Genomic DNA, 23712 nt, shown 5'->3' on the forward strand with positions numbered 1-23712 from the left:
ATGTTGCTAGGGAACAGTGACTCAGCCAGCAAGAGCAGAGCTGACTTCAGAGAGACAAAGGCTTGCTGTGGATTTTATAGGATGGTGCCTGTGCTGTGCTGAACAGGGCTTTGTGCAGTACTGATAACTCCAAGGTTGCAGTTAGCTAACTTGCATTTTTCTATCAGCTGATGGTCTAGTGATAAGTTGAGCATAGGAAGATGTGAGTTATTTGTGCAGGAAGGCTATGTGTCCTGGACCATGAAGAAAGGCAGACTTAGAGCTTATCTGCATTCTCTTTTTATTTTTCCTTGGTCCTGCCCCCCTGACTTCTTTTCTTTAATTAGGACTCCACAGTTGTAATTCAGAAACTACTAAAAAGTTAATGGCGAAGATAAGAGCATTTACTATGGGAAAGGGATTTCAAAGTATGCTTGATTTAAAGATTTAAATACAATAGAAAAGCCTGGGCAGCATGGTGAAACTCTGTCTCTACCAAACAAAGAAAATACATAAATTACCTGGTCATGGTGGGTGTGCCTGTGGTCCCAGGTACTCAGAAGGCTGAGGTGGGAGAATCGCTTGAGCCTGGGAGGTGGAGGTTGCTATGAGCCAGTATCATGCCTCTGCACTCCAGCCTTGGCAACAGAGCAACCCTGTCACACACACACACACAAAAGAAACACACAATTTAAGAGAAAATACTCATCATGAAAGGGCAAGTGTAATTTAAAAGGACCAGCATAACATAAAGGGACAGTATTCCAAATATATACTTCTTCAAGAGAAAAAAGGCAAAAAGAATAAAGAAGTGACTTTCGGCAATCAGGTGGTCAAAGGAAAAAAGAAGGACAGGTAGATATTTAGGGTTCTTGAAGGCCCAAGTGTAAGAGTTAAAGAAAGAGGAAAGAAACATGAAAAGTGGCTCAACAGTCAAAAACAGGTTTATCCTGAAGAATAAACCTGAGAGGGTCTTCTGGCCAATTTTGGTCAGGAGCCATCTCTCCTACAGACTAAGAGTATTTAGGGTTTTTTAGGGTGAGAGAGCTTATCACAGCTTGGAATATTTCTGTGTAGGGGAGAAGTTTATGACGGGGTTGGAATGTCACTGGCCAGAGTGGAGGTTGTCTTGGGGCTGGCATATCTCTGGTCCCGGGGGGAGGGCGGTTTATCTTATGGTTGGAATGTTTCTGGTAGGAGATGTCATTTGTAGTTTATGATCATTCTGACCTTAGCCATTAGGCTGATGCCCTTTGGATTTAGGCAGTTTTTGATTAAAGTGAACTTTAAAATGGCAGGGCTTGTCCAAGATGGTGATGCTCTTGTTCTGTCACTAAGAACTATAAAATTAGAGGTTCTTTTAACCCTTTCATTGTCAATAAAACACATACAGATCCCTCCAAAGCCATGGATTTCCCTAGGCAAAGAAAAGTGTGCCATTAAACTAAGAAACTTGAAAATATCCCTGTATTACTAAAAGTGAACCAAAAGAAAAGTCTATAATGAGTGCAGAAAACTGGGAAACAAAATTTCACACGAGTCAATCCTCCAACCTCCCAAACATGAAGCAGAAGAAAATAGTAAAGTTTTCACTCCAAGCAGAAATGAATTTGCTTAAATTAGCAATTGCTGATGTGAAAAGCAATCTTGAATTTCACACACCCAAAAACAGGGAAAAATGAAAAAGAGTTCTTTGAACTCAGGGAGGAAATGGAAGAAAAATTTTAAATTACCTCAGAAACGAAACGTAATATGAGATGCACAAGATAGAATAGATTCAAATGAAAATTTAGTAAAGGCCACTAAAGAAAGAACAACCAAAGAAGAGAATGAAAGTGACCCAAAGAAAGAAGTAATGAGAGTCGGAGAGAGGTAGTAGAAGTGGAAGATGGGAAACAGAGGACAATGTTCATCTTCTCAGAGTCTCTGAAGAAGAAAAGCAAGAGCTAATATTTAAAGCCATTATCCAGGAAAACTTTCCGGAACTAGTAAGAGACTCACTTCTACAGATTGAAAGGTTCCATTAGGTAACTGGGAATATTAACCTAGAATAATCAACTCTGAGACATACTGTAGTGAAACTATCAGAATTTAAAGTAAAATTATTAAGGCTTTGAGACAAAAATAGATAAACAAGTTACAAGGGCAAAGGATTCAACTAGCATCAGACTTTTGAAAAATCAACATCCAAAGTATGGCAACAATGGAGCAGTATTTTAAAAGTACCCAATGAAAGTGTGAGTGACTGATTTTATCTAAGGAAGCTGTCTTCCAAATATTAAGGCTATAGTAAAACAGTTTTCAACATACAGGAGTATAGGGAATTCTGTACCCATTAGCTCTTTCTGAGGAACTTTCTAGAGGATGAGCCTTATCCGGTCAAATGACATCTGGGAAAACTTTATTGAAAAGACTGATGGTAAGCGTTTTAAAATATAAAAATGTTTATGTGAGAGCAAAACAGTGGAAATGAGTGTGGAAGACTAATTTAAAAATGTTATGTGCTGACAAAGAATATGATGATAATAATAGGACAAAGAATTACTATGTTGAAAAAATGGGAGGAGAAGGGATAGGAAAAGAGTAAAATAGAAAAACCTTGTTGTATAGTCAACAGGTGGGTGCTACAGAATACTGGGGAAAAATCCTATTAATCCTGACATAGTGAAATAAATGAGAAAATGAGATGACTAAGGTCATCAAGAAAAAGGTTTAATCACAAAGGAATTCAGAGAAAAAAAAACAAGTCTTCCTAACTACCAAAATGTAAAATATAAAGGCAAAGAATATGTATCTCTTAGAGACAGAAGCAGTTTAAGTATAATATAATACATATCTTTATTCATTATTATGATAGAGCAAAAATCAAGTATATCAGTTATAACAGTAACCATGAATAGGCTTAATCCATATGCTAAAAGAAAAAATTTCAGTTTGACTTTCAAACAAAACAATACTGTATGCAAGAGACACACTTAAAGTCATACAGAGAGGGCCGGGCGCGGTGGCTCAAGCCTGTAATCCCAGCACTTTGGGAGGCCGAGGCGGGTGGATCACGAGGTCAAGAGATCGAGACCATCCTGGTCAACATGGTGAAACCCCGTCTCTACTAATACAAAAAATTAGCTGGGCACGGTGGCGCGTGCCTGTAATCCCAGCTACTCAGGAGGCTGAGGCAGGAGAATTGCCTGAACCCAGGAGGCGGAGATTGCGGTGAGCCGAGATCGCGCCATTGCGCTCCAGCCTGGGTATCAAGAGTGAAACTCCGTCTCAAAAAAAAAAAAAAAAAAAAAAAAAAAAAAAAAAAAAAGTCATACAGAGAGGCAGAAAACAAAGGGACAGACAAAAGTTTAACGGGAAAATGGAAACAGAAACAAAGTAAAATAGATGCCAGGCAAACTGGAACTCAAGGCTAAAAGCATTAAATGTGACAAAGAAGGACACTTTGTAATGATTAAAGCCACAATCCAGAGTGGAAATATATTATTGGTATATATGAAGAGATTATACCACAACAACCTTTATGAAGCAAAAACCATGGAGATGTAGAGAGAGACAGCTAGAGACACATGAATAATATATTTGCTCACTTTTAGTACAAGAGAGATAAAGTAGATAAATAAATAGGGAATATACAATCTGAGTAACCTAGAGTAGATCTTTTGTATATATGTCAAGTGCTTCACCTTTATAGTAGAGAATACACATTCTCAAGTACCCTGAGCACATTCCGAAAAATTCATTGTTAGATGACAAAGAAAATATCAATAATTCCCACAAAGTAGAAATATTATAAACCACATCTGTAATCACAGTACAGTAAAACTAGAATTTGTTGATAGAAAGAAAAAGAACCTTCCATCAGAATACTTTAAAATCTGTTATTTCTGGGTGAAAGAGGAAATGCAAACATAAATAACAGAATTTTTTGGGAAAAAAGGCAAATCACCACGTAAACTATAATCAGGATGACTGTAGTTAATGATTATTTATTATGTATTTTTAAATAGCTCATAGAGAGGATTTTGAATGTTCCCAATACAAGAAATAATAAATGTTTGAGGAAATAGATATGTTAATTACCCTGATTTGATAACTATACATTGTATGTATCAAAACATCACTGTGTACCCATAAGTATATACAATTTTGTGTCAATTAAAAATAAAAGATCTATATGGTGAATTAAAACTGATCAAAGAAAAACTCATTGCAGTAAATATCTTTTATCAATGAAAAAGAAACAATAAAAAAGAATTAAATTCTTAGCTCAAAACAACTAAAGAACAACAAAGAAATTCAATATAAAGCACACGATAGGAATTAATATAGATGAAAACAGAAATTAATGAGGAAAAAATAGAAAAACACATCTATTAAATCAAAATCTTGTTTTTGAAAAAATTAACAAAATAAATAAACCATAAGCTAAGTTGGTGAAAAAAAAAGGAGAAAGCATAAATATGCAAAATAAATGACAAGGGGTAAATAATGATTGAAACAGAAAAAATGTAAAAATCTAAGACAAATTTATAGTTTCTGAAATAAATTTGAAACCTAGGTGGAGTGGATAATTTCTTAGGCAAACACAGGTTTTCAAAAAAGACCCTATTTTTTTAATGGGGAAACAGTAGAGGCATTTCCACTAAGCTCAGGAACCAAGGCAAGGATGTTCAGTATCTTCACTGCTATTCAGCATTTTACTAGAGATATTTAGCCATGTAGTTAGACAACAGAAACCAATTTTAAACATAAGAATGAGTTAACAGAGAAGTAAAACTACCTGTTTTTAGATGATGTGATTGAATACCTAGGAACCCCAGATAATCAGTGATAAAATGAACTCAAACAATAGAAGAATTTAGTGGGATAGCACGATATCAAATTCATGTGTAATAATCAGTAGTCTTATTTCTCAAAAGAATATATACAAACAGCCAACAAACATTGAAAAATGTCCAGCATCTCTAATCATCTGGGAAAAGCAAATTAAAACCACAGTGAGATACCACCTTATTTCTGCCAGAGTGGCCATAATTAAAAAGTCAAAAACAATAGATGTTGTCGTAGATGTGGTGAAAAGGGAACACTTTTACACTGATGATGGGAATATAAATTAGTACAACCATTACGGAAAACAGTATAGAGATTCTTTAAGAACTAAAAGTAGACCTGCCATTCGACCCAGCAATCTCACTACTGGGTATCTACCCAAAGGAAAAGAAGTCATCATATGAAAAAGACACATGCACATACATGTTTATAGCAGCACAGTTCACAATTGCAAAGACATGGAACCAACTTAAGTGCCCATCAGTCAACAAGTGGATAAAACAATGATGTGTGTATACACCATGGAATATAGCCTTAAAAAGGAACAAAAGAATGTCTTTTGCAGCAACTTGAATGGAACTGGAGACCATTATTTTAAGTCAAATGACTTGAATGAAAAACCAAATATCATATGTTTTAACTTATAAGTGGAAGCTAAGCTACAAGGACACAAAGGCATAAGAATGACATAATGGACTTTGGGGACTCAGAAGGGGAAGGTTCAGAGGGGGCGAGGGATAAAAGACTACTGCTTTGGTGACGGGTACACTAAAATCTCAGAAATCACCACTAAAGAACTTATCCATGTAACCGAAAACCACCTGTACCCCAAAAACTATTGAAATTAAAAAAAATTTTTTTTAATCAATAGTTTTCATAGAAACAGCAGATAGACGACATAATAGTAGACAGAACTCCATTTACAACAACCACCAAAAAGATTAAACACTTAGGAATAGATTTGATAATAAATGTACAAAACAGAAAAAATGTTAAGCCCCTTACTCTTGTCTGAATGTTTATGTCCCCCAAAATATATATTTTGAATTTCTAACCTCCAAGTTCATGGTGTTGGGAAGTGAGGCCTTTTGAGGGGTGATTAGGTCATGAGGATGGAGCCTTTGGAATTGAGATTAGTGTCCTTATGAAAAGACTACGGAGAGCTAGCTAGTTTCTTCCACAGCAGGAAGAGATGCCATCTGAACCAGGAAACAGGACCTTGCCAGTCACCAGATTTGCCAGTATCTTGATCTGGGACTTCCTAGACTCCAGAATTGTGAGAAATAAATGTTTATTGTTTAAAAGCAACCTAGTCTATGGTATTTTGTTATCGCAGCCCAAATAGACTAAGATACTCCTGAAAGACTCAAAGTATACTTAAACAAATGTAAAGATATCTTGGTTTTTGAAAAAAAAATTTTTTTTATTTTTCAATTTTTTTTCTTTGAGACAAGGTCTCATTATGTTGCCCAGGCTGTCCTCAAACTCCTGGGTTCAAGCAGTCCTCCCACCTCAGCCATCTGAGTAGCTGGGACTGTTAAGCATGCACCACCATGCCCAAAGTTATTGCCTGTTTATTAATAGGCCAACTCAACATTATAAAAGTTTTACTCCTCCCTGAACTAATTTATAAATTCAGTGGAATCCCAGTGAAAATGCCAACAGACCATATTATGGAGTTAGGCAAGTTGGTGCTAAAGTTCATGTGGAAAAAATAATATAAGAACAGCTGGGAAATCACTGAAAAAGGAAAACTGTGAGGAACGGTGTGGGAGGGGGGAAGCTAGCCCTACTAGTCAGTAAATCTAAGACCTGTACAATTTAAACAGTGTGGTACTGGCACATGAACAGACTAATAGACTGTGGAATAAAATTGCGTGGTGACTCTGTAATATGGTCACCTTGGTCAGACTGATCTATGTTTTTCAGATACAATCTGATACAAATAGAAAGTACAGAATCAGACCCAAATACATAGGGAAATTTAGTGTAGTGACATACTGTTTAATAAGGTGGCATCTCTAGTCATTGGGGCAAACATGTACCTTTTAATATATGATGCTAGAACAATTAAATAACCACTTGGAAAAAGATAAAATTAAATTCATATTTCCTATCATACACATGAGTAAACTCCATATCAATAAAGCATATAAATTTTTTAAAAATAAAATCATGCATGTAATAGAAGAAAAGATGGATGTATTCCCCTTTAACCTTAGTGTAGAGAAAAGCTCTGTTAATTATGACTAAAATTTTAGAGGCAATAAAAGAAAAGGTTGATAAATTTTACTACTTAAAAAAATTTTTAATTACATGTCAAAACCAACATAAAATGTAAAATGAGCAAGGGGTTTGTAGTAGGTCCAAGTTGTGGTACAAACAGCTATTCTTGGTTATTGTATGACCTTGCCATTTTATTTATTTTTATTTTAATATTGATTTTATTGATTTTATTGCAAAAGCAGTTTGGCAGTGGACTCAGGACTATGAGATCCAACAGTTTTACTACATTATGTTTCACCTGGGAAACATATTGAGTGCTGAGCTAAGGTACTAGGTTGTGGATGGGACCCTGTGAGGTTGGGGAATTTTCCTCTGGGATGCAGCCTATGCATTAGATTGATGCCTGTGTATGGTGCTATCACCAGTACATACAATATGTACGTCCAGGAATCAAGAGATAGAAGTAGGATGGGCCCCTCTCACCCTAACGCACAGCAACCCACTTATAGAATCTGTATCTTTTATGGTTTTAATGTTTCTGTCCTGTCAATTCATGTTGAAACTTAATTCCTAATGCAGTAGTTTTAAGAGGTAAGGCCTTCAGGAGATTGAGTACATCATAAAGACTCTGCCCTCATGAAGGGATTAATGCCCTTATAAAAGAGGCTTCAGAGAACTGTCTTCCTCTCTTCTGCCACCTGAGGACACCTAGATGGCACCATCTGTAAGGAATGGGACCTGTACCAGATACCAAACTTGCTGGCTCCTTGATCTTGAACTTCCCAGCCTCCAGAACTATGAGCAAATACATTTCTGTTCTTTTTAAATTACCCAGTTCAAGGTATTTCGTGGTAACAGCTGGAATGGACCAAGACAGCATCCTATCTGTACCTTAAATGTGGATTAGAGACCCTAGTTCCTGGGGCCAGTGTTTTTCAGGAGTGAAAGGACAGAAGCATTCAACTCATTAGCTCTTGATTCTGGTTGGTTGAGGATTATCTTTAGCACAAAAATACCCCACACTTCTGGATTATATATGTCTGAGTGACACCTTGGCAACCACAGGCAGCTGACACTCCCATGTCAGAGAAGCCAGGGCCACAAACTGAGCCAGTTTGCATATTTGGAATAATGATCACTGTTAGGTCACTTTGGATTCTTCATTCTAGTGAAGGTAAGGAAGGGTGCTACCATCCTCCTAGAGGTCATTGATCTTGATTCCTATCAGAAATGGTGTATAATGGTGCAGAAAGGACTCTGTCTAGATTTCATGGTATTCACTTGAGTATATTTTGATGCATTCTTGCCTCTGACAGTGGTGGTAGGGATAGAGAACAACCAGTGGTTCAATCAGGGTACATCCAACACAGGGCTCACATCCTTTGGAATAAAGATTTGAGTCAACTGTTGGATAAGTAGCCAAAACTAGATGAAGTGCTAGCTAGCAGGGAGGGAAATGTAGAATGGGTGGTTATAGGAAGGAGGTGATTAATATCAATTATGTCCTTGGAATTAGTTGTAGCAGCAAGGATTGAACCATGTTCCACTCACCTTCATTTAGTCTTTTGTAGAAATAGTCACTGCTATCATCTTGAAGCCTCCATGATAGATTAGACTTAATGGAGGACATGAACAAATTTGAGGGGTGGAAAGGGTAGACTGTATTGGATGCTTCTTTTGAACCACTTCACATGGTCTCAGGCCTTACTTTGATTCCAGCTGTGGCATGATGAGCAATTCTCTGTGGGGCTCAGCTCACTTGCATTGTTATTGCCTTATTTCAAGTATGCACTGTTTTTTGCCTACTCAGATTCACTTTCAGTTCACATGTGTACTCCCCAGGAGTATTAGGGAGTTAATACTCTGGGGTTAACATTTAGCAAGGGGCTAACAGTTAGTTGTTCTGAGATGTATTTCATAAGGCTCCTCAGAAGATTGCTCATTAAGTAACCAATTGCCAGCACCAGTGGCCCACTCAAAAAAGGTCTTTATATTGTTTTTACATCCTTCCCTGTTCATTTCCCTGTTACTCACTTCTCCCTCTGAACACCTTCCCAAATAAACTCTCTTTATGCAAGCCTTTGTTGTCAGGACAGTTAAAGGTATGACAGAGGTATAGAACCTGGGTTGGCAAACTGTGGTCCTTGGCCAAAACCATGTAAATGAAGTGTTTTTGTTTTTTGTTTTTAATTTGAGATGGAATGTCGCTCTGTCTCCCAGGCTGGAGTGCAGTGGCATGATCTTGGCTCACTGCAACCTCCACCTCCTGAGTTCCAGTGATTCTCTTGCCTCAGCCTCCCAAGTAGCTGGGGTTACAGGTGCGCATCATCACGCCCAGCTAACTTTTTGTATTTTTAGTAGAGACAGTGTTTCACCGTGTTGGCCAGGCTGGTCTTGAGCTCCTGACCTCAAGTGATCTGCCCGCCTTAACCTCCCAAAATGCTGGGATTACAGGCATGAGCCACCGTGCCTGGCCATAAATAAAGTTGTATTGGAACACAGCCACACCTATTTCTTACTGTATTGTGTATAACTGCCATTGTGCTATAGCTACAGAATTGAGTAGTTGTGAGGAGATCATATAACCTGTAAAGTCTAAAATATTTACAAACACTCTTTCAGAGTAAGTATGCCATTCCTGTGCATTAATTTCCCAGTGCTGCTGTAATAAGTTACCACAAACTTAGTAACCTAACAAATCTGGTGGTTTAAAACAACACAAATTCTTTTACAGTTCTGGAGACTAGAAGTTTAAAATCAGTTTCACCGGGCTAACGTCAGAGTATAGGCAGAGCTGGTTCCTTTTGTAAGCTCTAGGGGAAAATCTGTTTTCTTGCCTTTTCTAGCTTCCTAAGGCTATCTGCATTCCTAGAATCCTAACTCCCCCTCCCATCATTCCAGTCTCTTGATTTATTGTCACATATACTTCCTGTGTCAAGTTTCCCTCTGCCTTGCTATTATGGGGACACTCGTGATTACATTTAGGGCTCATCCAAATAATTCAATTTACTCTCCCCATCTCAGTGTCTTTAACTTAATCACGTCTGCAAAGCACTTTTTGCCACATAAGGTACATTTACAGGTTCTAGGGAATAGGACTTTGATGTCTTTGGGGTCCTTTATTTAGCTTACCACAGGCTTCCGTCTGGTCCCTAAGGATTTACATCCATCCTACATGCAAAATGCATTCACTGTATTATAGTCATCTTCCAAGATCTAAACCAATTGCATGAACTCAGGTCCAAAGTCTCATTAAATATCGTAGCTCAATTGCATGAACTCAGGTCCAAAATCTCTTTAAATATCATAGCTCAAAAGTCCCAAATCTCATCATCTAATCATCTTACTCCAGTATAGGTAAGTTTCTGGGTATAATTCGTCCTGAGACAGAATTCTCTTTGTTGATGGACCTGTGAAACTAGAAAACAAGTTATATGCCCCTGAAATACTGTGGTGAGGTAGGCATAGAATAAAAATTATATACATTCCCATTTGGAAAAGGAGACAATGGGAGGAAAGAAAGGAGTCAACTAGCACCAGACAATTTTTAAATGTAATCAAGTGGACTTTTAGGTTTCAAGAGTTGGAAATAACCCCTGGGACACCCAGCTCCACTCTGTGAGCCAGAGGATTGTGTAGGTAACTGTATATGGCTGCTTTTATGCTACAGCAACCAAATTGAATGGTTGCGGGGTGGTCACATAGCCTGCAAAGCCTGACGTTTTTACTAGATTGTTCCCTGTCAGAATGTATGCTTGTTGAGGGCAGGAATCTTTGTCTCTTTTGTTTATTAAAGTACCCTAAATGTCTGGAGCAGTGTCTGACATATAATAGACACTCATTGAAATGCTGAACTAAAAGAAAAAGATTAAAGCCATTTAATAGAGGTGAGGGGGCAAAACTTTTGACATTGCTGAAGTAGTAACCCTATTTATAGATAAAGAAAACATTAAAAATGAGAAGAACTTTTAAAAACATATCTACATATTAAAATAGCTTACTGTATTCCAACAAAAAATTGTAACAGAATGACTAACACCAAGATGCATCTTGGTTAACTTGTACTGCGGAGAGAAACAAATAATTTTTAAGACTTCTGGCAGAAAAAGCTAGTCATTTAAAAGTGAGAAAAACTAAGTCTGACTTCAGCCACTCATGGCAGTTTTCAGTGTCAGAAAAGAATGAGGACAGTGTCTGCAAAGTTTCGAGAAAAAGAACATGTGATACCAGAATAATACAGCTAAGCAAATTGTCATTCAAGTACAGGGACAACAAAAAGACTTCCACACGGAAAGAATTCAGGGACCATAACACTTAGGAGCTTTTCTTCAAAAGTAAAATTAAACATTGAAGTTATATTAATCCAAAAGTTAAAAGAGTGAATTCTGTAATACAAGGGTTACAGGAAATGAATTAGCAGTGAGCATTGAATTTATTCAGTAATAAGTAAGGTTAAACTGCTGTAGGAATTGTGAGTCAAGATATAAATCCATGATAATATTAAAAAAATACAAAAATTTAGAGATACACGGGAGGGCAGATGAGAGAGGAGAAAGCTTATGTGCATTATTTCTTTATTTTATTTTGCTTTTATAGCTTAACTATTTTATCTGAAGTTTTATGGCAGCCATAAAAAGAACTAAATTGGAGTGTAAATCTCCCAGATTTCAGAAAGAAAACACATTCACTTAGGAAAACAGAACACATTCTTACATCTGTATTGTCCAATAAGATAGCTATTAGATACATATGGCTGTTATAGTGAACATTAATTGAAGTTACCTAAAATTAAAAATTCAGTTCATTAGTCATACTAGGTATATTTCAAGGGCTTGTTAGCCACATGTAGCTTGTGGCTACTATATTGAATGACGTGGAACATTTTCCATCATTGCAGAAAGTTCTGTTGGATAACACTGTCTTACAGGAAACAAAGGAAGTATTAAAAATAGAGATGTAACACAAATTTACAGAATTAACACCGAACATTGCTTATTAAAAGAAATACAGATTAGTTTAAAAATAAAATACAACTAACTATATGCTACATATTGTGATGTATATAAAACAATGTGAAGCACAATTTGAATATAAAAGGATTGGTGAAAGCATATAAGGCAAACACTACTGAAAGGAGGCTTGGGTGAAGGTATTAATGTTAGAAAATTGAGTTAAATGCAAAAAGTTTTGAATGAGACAGAAATGAGGTACTTTATAAATATCCAAAATGAGGAGAAACTGTCATGAATTATTTATTAATTATGTAGCATCAAAGTACATAAGCCAAAAATCATGAAAAATATAAATAGGAACAAAATAGTATCAGCCCTTGTTATAAAAAGAAGGAAGAATCTAAGGGTGTAAAGGATTTGAATAATGTACTTGATACAGATTAATGACTACTTATGAAAACCTTACCTTTATAATAGAAAAGTCACCTTTACAAATGTTCATTGAACACTTACAAATTACTCAACATTCAGCCCCTGAAAATGCCTTAATTCCAGAAAGTGGAAATAGAGACTTAATTCTGTCATTACAATGCAATCAGATTATACATTTGTTTTTGAGAAGAAAATGAACAGATAGTACCCAGATATGTCAAAATGGAAAAAGAAAAAGAAAAACCTCAACTTTTGGGCCAGCATGTAAGTGAAAATTGAAATTACAGAGTATTTTGAAATCTGATGATGAAAACCTATTGTTTCAAATGAAGCTATGCTGAGAGGAAAATTCATAGCCCTTGGCACTTAAATTACTGAATGTTCAGCTAGTTCATAGAATTTCTTGGAAATCCAGAAAACCAAGCTTGCATCTGACAGAACCAGAAAAAGTGCATCAGGGAAAAATGCCCATGCTACAAAACGTTTTAAGTACAGGGCACTTCTAAGCAAAATGTCTTTTTTTTTTTTTTTTTTTGACATAGGGTCTTACTCTGTCACCCAGGCTGGAGTGCAGTGGCACCATCTCAGCTTACTGCAACCTCTGCCTCCCAGGCTCAAACAGTCCTCTTACCTCAGCCTCCCAAGTAGCTGGGACTACAGGCATATGGCATATGCCACCACGCCAGGCTAATTTTTATATTTTTTTGTAAAGATGGGATTTTGCCATGTTTCCCAGGTTGGTCTCGAACTCCTGGGCTCAAGTGATCCTCCCACTTTGACCTCCCAAAGTGCTAGGATTACAAGCATGAGCCACCCAACCTGGCCAAATTACTTTTCTAATTGGAAAAAGAAAAAAATTGAAGGACTATCAGTCAAAACTTCTTCCTCTTGGTGTCCTAATGGCGTCAGAGTTGCAAGTAATTTTGGATTATGTGAGAGGAGTTGAGGAAGTGGAGAGATTGACAGTTAGTTTAAGGGGTAGTATAAATGCATGAGGCACAAAAGAAGGGAGGGTAAAGGTTAAAAACCACTTTAAAGCCTGGACATGGAATTTTGTAGCTCACTTCACACCTCTGCCTGTTTTTGAAGCTCGGCAGAAAGATCTGAAGCCATTGATAATTTTAGAAAGCTATGCCAAGGAGAGATACGTCATGAGTTAATTATTTTTGTTGATTTCCTTTCAAAAGTTATGTCTAGTCTAATGGAATTTTAGGATTGGGGCATATGTCAGACTAGGGCTCTTTATTCCATTGTCCTTAGTTTATTTTTTATGCCAATTATCAGTATCAAAAATTATGGGGAAGGGGTTGTTTTGTTTATGTGATTATCTTTCTTCCTCCTAGAATGTAAGTTCCGTGAAGGCAAAGGACTTTTGCCTTTTGCTAATTTTGCTCATTGCTATATTCTTGGGTTAGAACAGTCTTCTACACAGTGGTCTTAGCACATACACAAAGAATATGCTCCATAAATATTTGTTGAATCAGTAGCTGCATTAAGATAATTATGGGACAATTGGAAATTGGCTAGGGGCAAACTCCATGGGAGAGATTTTAATTGATCTTATGTTAACCAATTTGATTTTTCTTAGTCTGACTAAGGACATGACTGGAAAAGAAGATGTATACCGAGGCCCGGCCATCAGGGCTCTCTGCAGAATCACTGATGTAAGTTCTCTGTTTCACTGAGTTATCAAATGGAACACTCTGCTTATCTGTGAGTGGCCATGTAGATTGAGTAGGATTTCCTAGTCTGACTTTGTGAATCTTCAGTATAAGAGAAACATGATCACCAGAAAGGCTTTTGTGGCTCCAGGCTTTCTTTTTTCTTCAGATTTTTTTTCCTTTCATTTATTTATGTTAGTCCATTTTCTCACTTTATTTGCCCTCTTGAACTGTTGTGGTGAGGAGAGTACATTGCTTGCAGGAAACAAAAACCCATTCAAATTTATCTTAAAAGAAAAAGCTTTATTATAGGACACAAATCTCTCAGAATTTGAGGTAAAGCTTACAACTAGACCAATGCAAGAAATTGGGCAGCTTTAAGAATTCAACAGCAAATTTTTTTTTCTTTTTTAGAGTTGAAGTCTTGCTCTTTTGCCCAAGCTGGAGTGCAGTGGCGCCATCTTGGCTCACTGGGTTCTGCAACCTCTGCCTCCTGGGTTCAAGTGATTCTCCTGCCTCAGCCTTCCAAGTACTGGGATTACAGGCACCCACACCACACCCAGCTAATTTTTGTATTTTTAGTAGAGATGGGGTTTCACTATGTTGGCCAGGCCATTTACTGTGGTGATCCATCATGTGTGAGACACAGGCCCTCTCGTTCAAATATTTATGAGAGAGAATCTGATTAGCCAGCAATAGGCCAGTAGCTTGTATCCACCTGTGTCTGAGTCAGGTGTTTAACATTGATCCAGTTCATTGTATCTGGAGAGATGAGGTCATGTAGTATGTTAGGCTGTCTGTTTCTGAAAACTCTGAGAAGGAAGGGCAGGCCAGGCATTACCAAGCAAATTGAATAATAGCTATATACTCATGCTTGGTTATATTTTAGGTGTATGTTTGTAACCTTCTCAAGTTTTAAAAGTTGAGCAGGACCACATTATACATCTGGTAAATCTGGATCTTAAAAGGAGTAATAGAAATGCCTTAATATTTTTTGCTGCACTGTTGTTTTCTTGTGGTTGTTTTTATTTATTTTTAGCCTTAAATTGGTAGCAGCGTGAGACTTGACCATGCTAGTGCTAGCAATAAAACTTTTTTTTTCATCTGAATATTGCTCTTAGTCTTTTTACTCATCTTTATCTGCCACCACCTCCCCAGTGCTTTTACCCACTTAAAGTTAAAAAGAACTGTGTTTCCGGAGGATTTCACATTGAGTGCTCACTATAGTAGTATACTATACATTTAATTATTTATATAGCTAAGATAATCAGAGATTACATTTGATTTCTAGGACTCTGGGATCTATGTGTAATATATGCCCTTCGCATAGAGGAATCTTCATAACTTCAAAAGCAGGCTCCATCTGCCTATAGGAATTTCTTTATAACATACCTGATCGGTTCAGCCTCTACTTGTATATTTCTTCCAAACTGAGATTCTACATTTTGAGACAGTTTATTTCATCATTGAACAGTTATTCTTCTTTACATATAATCTTAAATATTCTTTCCTAAAGCTTCAACTTAGTTGTTTGGGTTCTACCCTTCGGGATATTATTACTACATTATCCTTTTAATGCATTCTAAATATTTGCACAGAAACAAATACGTGATTGGTTTTTGAAAATTATTTTGAAGGATTAATAGTAATTTTGCATAAAAATGTTTTTCCTCAACAATTTTTTCTTTTTGAATGTTATTAGGGAACAATGTTGCAAGCCATCGAAAGATACATGAAGCAGGCCATTGTGGATAAAGTTTCCAGTGTATCCAGTTCAGCACTGGTATCTTCCCTGGTAAGTGAGCAAGCAGCTTCCTACTTCTTATGGATGGTACAGTTTCTATTTGCAAAAACAAAGTACCACTATGATTCTCTCACAAATGAGACAGTTAAAAATATGTATACACCTCTGTTATTTTATCCAAGTTTGTTTTATCTAGAGAAGGGTTTCCCACCCCAGGGCTTCAGCCAGTCCTGTTCAGTGGCCTGTTAGGAACTGGGCTGCACAGCAGGAGGTGAGCGGCAGGCAAGCAAGCATTAATTACTGCCTGAGCTCTGCTCCCTATCAGATCAGCAGTGGCATTAGATTCTCATAGGAGTGCAAGCTATATTGTGAGCTGTGCATGTGAGGGATCTAGGTTGCCGAGGGATCTAGATTGCCAACTCCATATGAGAATGTAACTGATGCCTGATGATCTGAGGTGGAATGGTTTCATCCAAAAACTATCCCCCCGCCCTCTGTCAGTGGAAAAATTGTCTTCCATAAAACCAATCCCTGGTACAAAAAGGTTGGAGATTGCTGATCTAGAGGATCATTGAAGAATTAAAAACATAAAATTGTCATATGTTTGAAAGGTTTTAGAAATTTAAAAGTTATGTTGTATACATAATAAAAGAGGGGTAAGTGTGGGGTATGGGACAGGGAAGAAACCTAGGGCCCTTTTATTTAAAATCTTCTTTATCACCTGCCTTTATGCTTCTACTACTTGTCTCTTTGTCCTCTGCTTTTTCTGGTGCCCTTTGTCTACGTGTATCCTTCAAAGTTTCCTTCCCCACTTCTGAATTTCCTCCCAGTAAGTAGTCTTTTTTTTTTAGTAATTTTTTTTCTTTCAGTTTTTCAACAGAACACAATTTATACATTAAAACCTATCACATTGCATTTGATTAATGTCAGTTACATATGTGTGAATGTGTAAGACATCTAAATCACAAGAGTTTCTAATTCTGGAAGATAATTGGTTGAGTTTCATAGCAGAGAATATACTAATACTCTTTTTCTTTCTTCCAGGGAAGTTTCCTAGAAGTAAAGCTTGTAATGATAACGTTATTTAAGCACCATCCTCATCCTGTTCTTCCTCTTTCATTACTTCCTTTTACACACCTCTATATACTCACCTTTGTAAAGGGTATAGGAGAAAATAGGCAACTTATGATTTATCAGTTACCCCAGCAATAGAGACACAAAATAGACTTATAAGAGCTACATAGTTTTCTTTCTCCTGGGATAGGTCTGTTAGTGATTTTCCAAGAAAACTAATTCATGTTTCTAAGTTTCTAGTGACCATGCGTTATTTTTTCCCCTGTATTTAGCACATGATGAAGATAAGCTATGATGTGGTTAAGCGCTGGATCAATGAAGCCCAAGAAGCTGCATCAAGTGATAATATTATGGTTCAGGTACTGTCATTTAATCACATTAGCTTATGTCTCAGGGTCAGCATTCTTTAAACCTGTATTTTAGGGGCAGTATATTGAGTTTCTAGATAAGCATTAACTAAAGGAAAATTAAGCAGCTACTAGTATGTATATGAAGTAGGAATCTCACTAATTATGATTACTGCCCCTCAAGTGTTTCATAGAAGCTAGATGATGCTTTGTAGGAATATTTGGGAAAGATTGTTAAATTCAATAGTAGATTGAGATGATCATTGTAGTCTTTTAATTGAAAAATAATTTGTGTAAGAAGATACTGAACTCCTTCTGAGGCCTTGATTATAGACATTATAAAAATAGTAAGGAGCAGCTTTTACTTAATGAAACTTTGAAACCCTTTTGTCAAAAAGAGCTTCTTTTGACATTTATTAGATTATTCTTTATTAAGAGGAACAAGGTTAAATTCTTAGGTGGAAATTTTATGTAAAGTACCCCATTTTATTTGAGAGGGTGTTTATGCCCTCTTGATGTTTATAACTTCTATGGTAGCATATTGTTATAGGAAACAGAGTAGTCGTTTTTCCCTTGGAAAGCACTCTTGTTCTCTTGACTCTGATCATGTGTTTTTATACAAAGCATCAAGATAATGACACTCTTACAGCCTGCTTTAGGAAATTAGTCCTTTAATTACTAAAGTGGCCACAGATGATGTAAAGCCACTCATAGAGACAGATAACACCAGTAAAGCCTTGGACCTGTGAGCGTGTGTACTAAGGATGCGTGAGCCAGTGCTGAACCTGCTAGGACCATCTTCAGATTGTATGTCACCTCCTTTATACGTGTCCAGTCTGAATTTACAGCTTCTAAATTAGAAACTATTATCCTTTTCATCTTGCCTGTGTTTAGTTCAGTGTGAAAAAGATATTCTGTTTGTGTACATTTGACTTGAGTATTTTAAAAAAATTTTTAATTGAGTTCCATCTGATTCTATTTTTGTGTAAATATTTTGTCATCTTTCTAATCCATGTGCTACCTTCTTCATGTTCTTTAGTACCATGCATTGGGAGTCCTGTATCACCTGAGAAAGAATGATCGACTTGCTGTTTCCAAGATGTTGAATAAGTTTACTAAATCTGGTCTCAAGTCACAGTTTGCTTACTGCATGCTGATCCGAATTGCCAGTCGCTTACTAAAAGAAACTGAGGATGGGTAGGTGTATTCTCCTAAACTTGAGTTATTTTCTATTTGCAAGTTAATATACCTTAGAGTTTGTTTCCTTCATGAATATTTTTTAGGCAGTGCTGACTTTACAGATGAATTCGATGTTTTTTAATTTAAAACAATTACAGAATTTCAAGTAACTTTTTTTTGCCTTAATGTATGCTCTTGTATGTGTACGTTATTAATAGCACATTAACAGACTGATATTGAACAAAAAATATGCATTGATCAGAAGATATGTAGATAATTAAATATGAAAGTTGGAAGGGACATTAAGAATTACTCCATCTATCCCTTTTAGATGGGATGTTGAAATACTATATTTAGTGATTTGCCCGAGATCATTCTGCAAGTCTGAGGCACATATGACTTACCAAGTATACTTTAGGAGCCTTTTGAAGGCTAGGAAAGAGCAGGAAAGGGAGAGATCTTTTGAGGTATATAATCTGGGGATGGATCTAGGGAGCAAAAAAGACCCCTTCCCCAGCCTGAAAGGTTTACGGCTGAATTCCAGAACAAAGATTTCTTATGTGACCTGGTAAACTGAGATGTCACAGAGAAAGATCTCTGGAATCTGCCTCTACTATTAAAGCCCTACTGAAAGGGGAAGCCTGTTCTGTTTCTCAGATCATTTGCAAACAGCAGATAACTGAATCTAATTAAAGCTGCAGCAAAGTCCTGACCCAGATCAATTATTAGCTGCTAAAAATGAAAAAGGACCTGCACTTTTCTAATGATAAGTATTATTTACATCAGTCTCTACTGCACCTTTACAGGCAGTGTCTAGCAAACAGTCAAAAAAGACAGAGGCAGGGACATGCGACCCATAAACAAGAAGAAGAAAAGCAGTTAGTAGAAGCCAACTTACAGACAACCCAAATATACAAATTAGTAGGCAGTGACTTTTAAACAACTTTTGTAAAGTGAACACTAAAACCATTTTGTAAAGTGAACTTTTGTAACTTTTGTAAGTTACATCTTTCCACTAAAGAGTAGAAAAGATGGACAAAATGTGTAAATGGGTAAGGAACGTAATAGATACATAGAAACTAGAAAAAAAATATTGAACCAAAAAATACAATGTCAAAAATAAAAATTATTTGAAGCACTTAATAGCAGATTGGACACAGTGGAAAAAAAGTTAGAGAACTTGAAGACAAGTCAGTAGAAATTGTCCAAACTGAAGCATAGGGAGAAAAATAAGAAAATAAAAGAATAGAACATCAGAAACCTAGGGAATATATCAAAAAGTCTGATACTTTTATAACGAGTCTCAGAAGGAAAGGAAACAGAATGGAGCAGAAGTAAATCTTTGAAGAGATGATGGATATATTAGTCCATTTTTATGCTGCAGATAAAGAAATACCCAAAACTGGGCAATTTACAAAAGAACGAGGTTTAATGGACTTACTGTTCCACGTGGTTGGGGAAGCCTTACAATCATGGCGGAAGGCAAGCAGGAGCAAGTCACCTCTTACATGGATGCCAGCAGGCAAAGAGAGACAGAGCTTGTGCAGGGAAACTCCCATTTTTAAAACCATCAGATCTCTTGAGACTTATTCACTGTCATGAGAACAGCATGGGAAAGACCTGCCCCCATGATTTAGTTACCTCCCACTGGGTCCCTCCCATAACACATGGAAATTCAAGATGGTATTTGGGAGGGGACACAGCCAAACCATATTAATGGATGAGAATTTTCCAAAGTGAATAAAAGGGGCCAGATGTGGTGGCCCATAGCTGTAATCCTAGCACTTTGGGAGGCTGAGGCAGGTGGATCACTTGAGCTCAGGAGTTCGACACCAGCCTGGGCAACATGGTGAAACCCCATCTCTACCAGAAAAAAATAAAAAATTAGCCAGGCATGGTGGTGCAGGCCTGTGGCCCCAGCTACTTGGGGGGCTGAGGTGGGAGGATCGGTTGAGCATGAGAGGCTGGGAGGCAGAGGTTACAGTGAGCTGAGGTGACACCACTGCACTCCAGACTGGGTGACAGAGTGAGACCCCTCATCTCAAAAAACAATAACAAACCTAAAATGAATCCAAGATGGTCAGTGACACTCAAGTAGGACAAATAAAGCTATATGTAATCATAACCTTGTTATATCTATCACAAGTAAATAGTTGAAAACCAAAAGAAAAAGAATGAAAGAAAAGCTTGAAGGTTGCTTTTTTAAAAAAAAAAACCAGCACATTAGATTCATTAGATTCAGGGAAACAAAAATAAGAATGGTTGATTTCTCATTAGAAAAATGGATGCCAGAGGAAAATGGACATCTCAAAATTGTTGAAACAAATAACTGTCAATCTAGAGTTCTATACTCTAAAAGTATCCTTCCAAATGAAGGTGAATTAAGACATTTTCAAGCAGGAAAAAACAAAAACCAAAACCTGAAAGGACTGGTTTCCAGCATACCTGCATCATAAAGATGCCAAAAGAAGTTTTTCCAGCTAAAAAGAAATGATAGTAGATAAATGCCTGGATCTTCAGGAGGAATGAAGAACAACAGAAAGGGTAAATATGTAGGTAAATTGTAAATATATACAATTTTTACTGAAACCGGCAGCATATTGTGGGGCTTATATATATGTAGAAGTGAAATATATGAAAATAGTAGTATAAAGGGCATGAGGGAGAAAAACAGACATTTGTAAAGTTTTTATATCATTCATGAAGTAGTTTGTTATTTGATGATATCCTGTGATAAGGATGAATATTATAATCTCTTGAGGATGAATATTATAATCAACAAAAAAATCTTTATAAAACATATAGATCTTAAATGTCAACAGAGAAGATAAAATGGAATATTTAAAAATATTCAATTGAGGCCGGGCGCGGTGGCTCAAGCCTGTAATCCCAGCACTTTGGGAGGCCGAGGCGGGTGGATCACGAGGTCAAGAGATCGAGACCATCTGGTCAACATGGTGAAACCCCGTCTCTACTAATACAAAAAAAAAAATTAGCTGGGCACGGTGGCGCGTGTCTGTAATCCCAGCTACTCAGGAGGCTGAGGCAGGAGAATTGCCTGAACCCAGGAGGCGGAGGTTGCGGTGAGCCGAGATCGCGCCATTGCACTCCAGCCTGGGTATCAAGAGCGAAACTCCGTCTCAAAAAAAAAAAAAAAAATATTCAATTGAGCTTCCTCCTTCCAGTAATGGTGTAGTTTGGCCAGCTTAATCCTCCTGCAAGTAATGATTGTCATTAGGACAAAGATATCCCTCCCCTAAATGAAGAAAACCCTTAACAATTTGAAAATACTGGGGAGTGGTGAAAAGCAAGCAAAAACTGGAGGAAAGCAGTTGATGCCTGAAAGACAAAAGCTATACTGGGTGAAATTTGTGTGTTTTTGGCTATTCTCTTGAGGGCATTCTACAATTCCTCAGTGTAGGATGACAGAAAGCTACAGTTTTTCCTGGACAGAGTGGTCAAAATAGTTTGAGGTTGGAAGAGTAACTGAAAACTTAGAGTGGATATGCCTGGAAAGGAGGGAGCTGTAAAAGGAATGAATCTCAAAATCAGTTTTAAACTCTGCAAAAATCACTGGCTGATCACTGAACTATGTACATACAGGAGAATAGGAAACCTTCGAAAAGCAGTAGTTGTAAGATGTAAGATGAAAAAACTGAGTGGAGAATTCAGCTGCAACTCACTATGGAGGAAATAAAGTTTGGAGTTTGATCCCCGCCAAACTCCATAAGTTCTAGAATCTTTACAATATATCATTATAATGTTTAATAGATTGTAAAAATTACCAGAAGTACAAAGGATTTGGAAAATGTGACTAGTAGCCAAGAGAAAAAGCAATCAATAGAAACTGACCCTGGTATGATCCAGACATTGAAATTAGCAGACAAAAACTTTGAAGCATCTATTATAAATTTGTCCTTGACTTACTTTATTTATTTATTTATTTATTTATTTATTTATTTATTTATTATTTAAGACAGAGTCTCTCACTCTGTTGCAAAGCCTGGAGTGCAGTATCGTGATCTTGGCTCACTGCAACCTCTGCCTTCCAGGTTCAAATGATCCTCTCGCCTCAGCCTCCCAAGTAGCTGGGACTACAGGCATGCACTACCACACCTGGCTAATTTTTTTACTTTTTGTAGAGATGGGGTTTTGCCATTTTGCTCAAGCTGGTCTCAAACTCCTGAGCTCAAGAAATCTACCCACCTCAGCCTCTCAAAGTGCTGGTATTATAGGTGTGCACCACCACACCCAACCTTGTCCATGACTTTAAAGGAAAATAGTTATCATGAATGAACAGGGAAAATGGAAACTGCAAAAAGAGCTAAGTTGAAATTATAGAGCTTAAAAGTACTGTGTCAGGATTCAACCAGAAAAGCAGAACCTGGAGGATATAAGTATGTAGAGATTTGCTTATTTATTATGTAATTTGGGGGCCGACTAAGCAAATGTAAAATTCAAAGGACAGGCTGTCAGGAAGGAAGATTGCAGGCAGGCTAGAACTCAGGGGCACAGGCCAAAGTTGCTCTCTATAGGTGAAATTTGTAATTTCACATTTTACTATAAACAGCAAGATGAAACTGGGTCACAGCTTCATTTTTGGGATTCCCAAGTGAATAATCCAACTTCATCATTTGTAAGTTCTGCTTCACAAATAACTACAGGGCACAAATTCCCTAAGCTTTCTGCCAATATGTAATAACAAAGATCCACCTTACTCACGTTTATATTAACATGTTTTCACTTCCTTCTGAGCCCTCACTACAGCATCTTTTAAGTCCAGATTTCTATAGGCAGTTCATAAACCCTGACCAGATTTCTTTCTTTTCTTCTTGTTTCTTTTTTTTCTTTCTTTCTTTTTTTTTAGATACAGTCTTGCTCTGCTGCCCAGGCTGAAGTGTAGTGGCACAATCTCAGCTCACTACAACCTCCATCTCCTGGGTTCAAGCCATTCTTATGTCTCAGTCTTCTGAGAAGCTGGGACTATAGGCATCCCAGCACTTTGGGAGGCTGAGGTGGGTGGATCACTTACGATCAGATTTCTTACAAGTCTGTTCAAAACTAGGCGTCATCTATCATATTCTGCAAAATTCTTCCAGCTTCCACTCAGTGCCTGATTCCAGTCAGTTCTATGATTTGAGATATTTGTTGCAGTAACACTTCACTTACAGGTACCAAAATTTGTTAGTTTTTTTATTGCTGCCGTAACAAATTACCCTTAAATGTAATGGCTTATAACAAGATCCATTTATTATCTCATAGATCTATAGATTAGAAGTCTGACA

General features: G+C 37.1%; 1 protein-coding gene across 1 annotated transcript in view; it reads left to right on the forward strand.

The window, feature by feature from the left end:
- Positions 1 to 23712, forward strand: part of COPG2 (COPI coat complex subunit gamma 2) — a 142703-nt gene that overhangs the window by 35221 nt on the left and 83770 nt on the right. The window contains exons 6-9 of the mRNA XM_012473985.2: positions 14011 to 14086; positions 15786 to 15878; positions 17174 to 17260; positions 18288 to 18445. Coding sequence (XP_012329408.1) covers positions 14011 to 14086; positions 15786 to 15878; positions 17174 to 17260; positions 18288 to 18445 — 414 coding nt within the window. The remainder of the gene's footprint in view (positions 1 to 14010; positions 14087 to 15785; positions 15879 to 17173; positions 17261 to 18287; positions 18446 to 23712) is intronic.

This window comes from Aotus nancymaae, unplaced genomic scaffold, assembly GCF_030222135.1.
Source record: "Aotus nancymaae isolate 86718 unplaced genomic scaffold, 86718_ANA_hifiasm-v0.15.2.pri h1tg000002l, whole genome shotgun sequence".
NCBI classification, from domain to species: Eukaryota; Metazoa; Chordata; class Mammalia; order Primates; family Aotidae; genus Aotus; species Aotus nancymaae.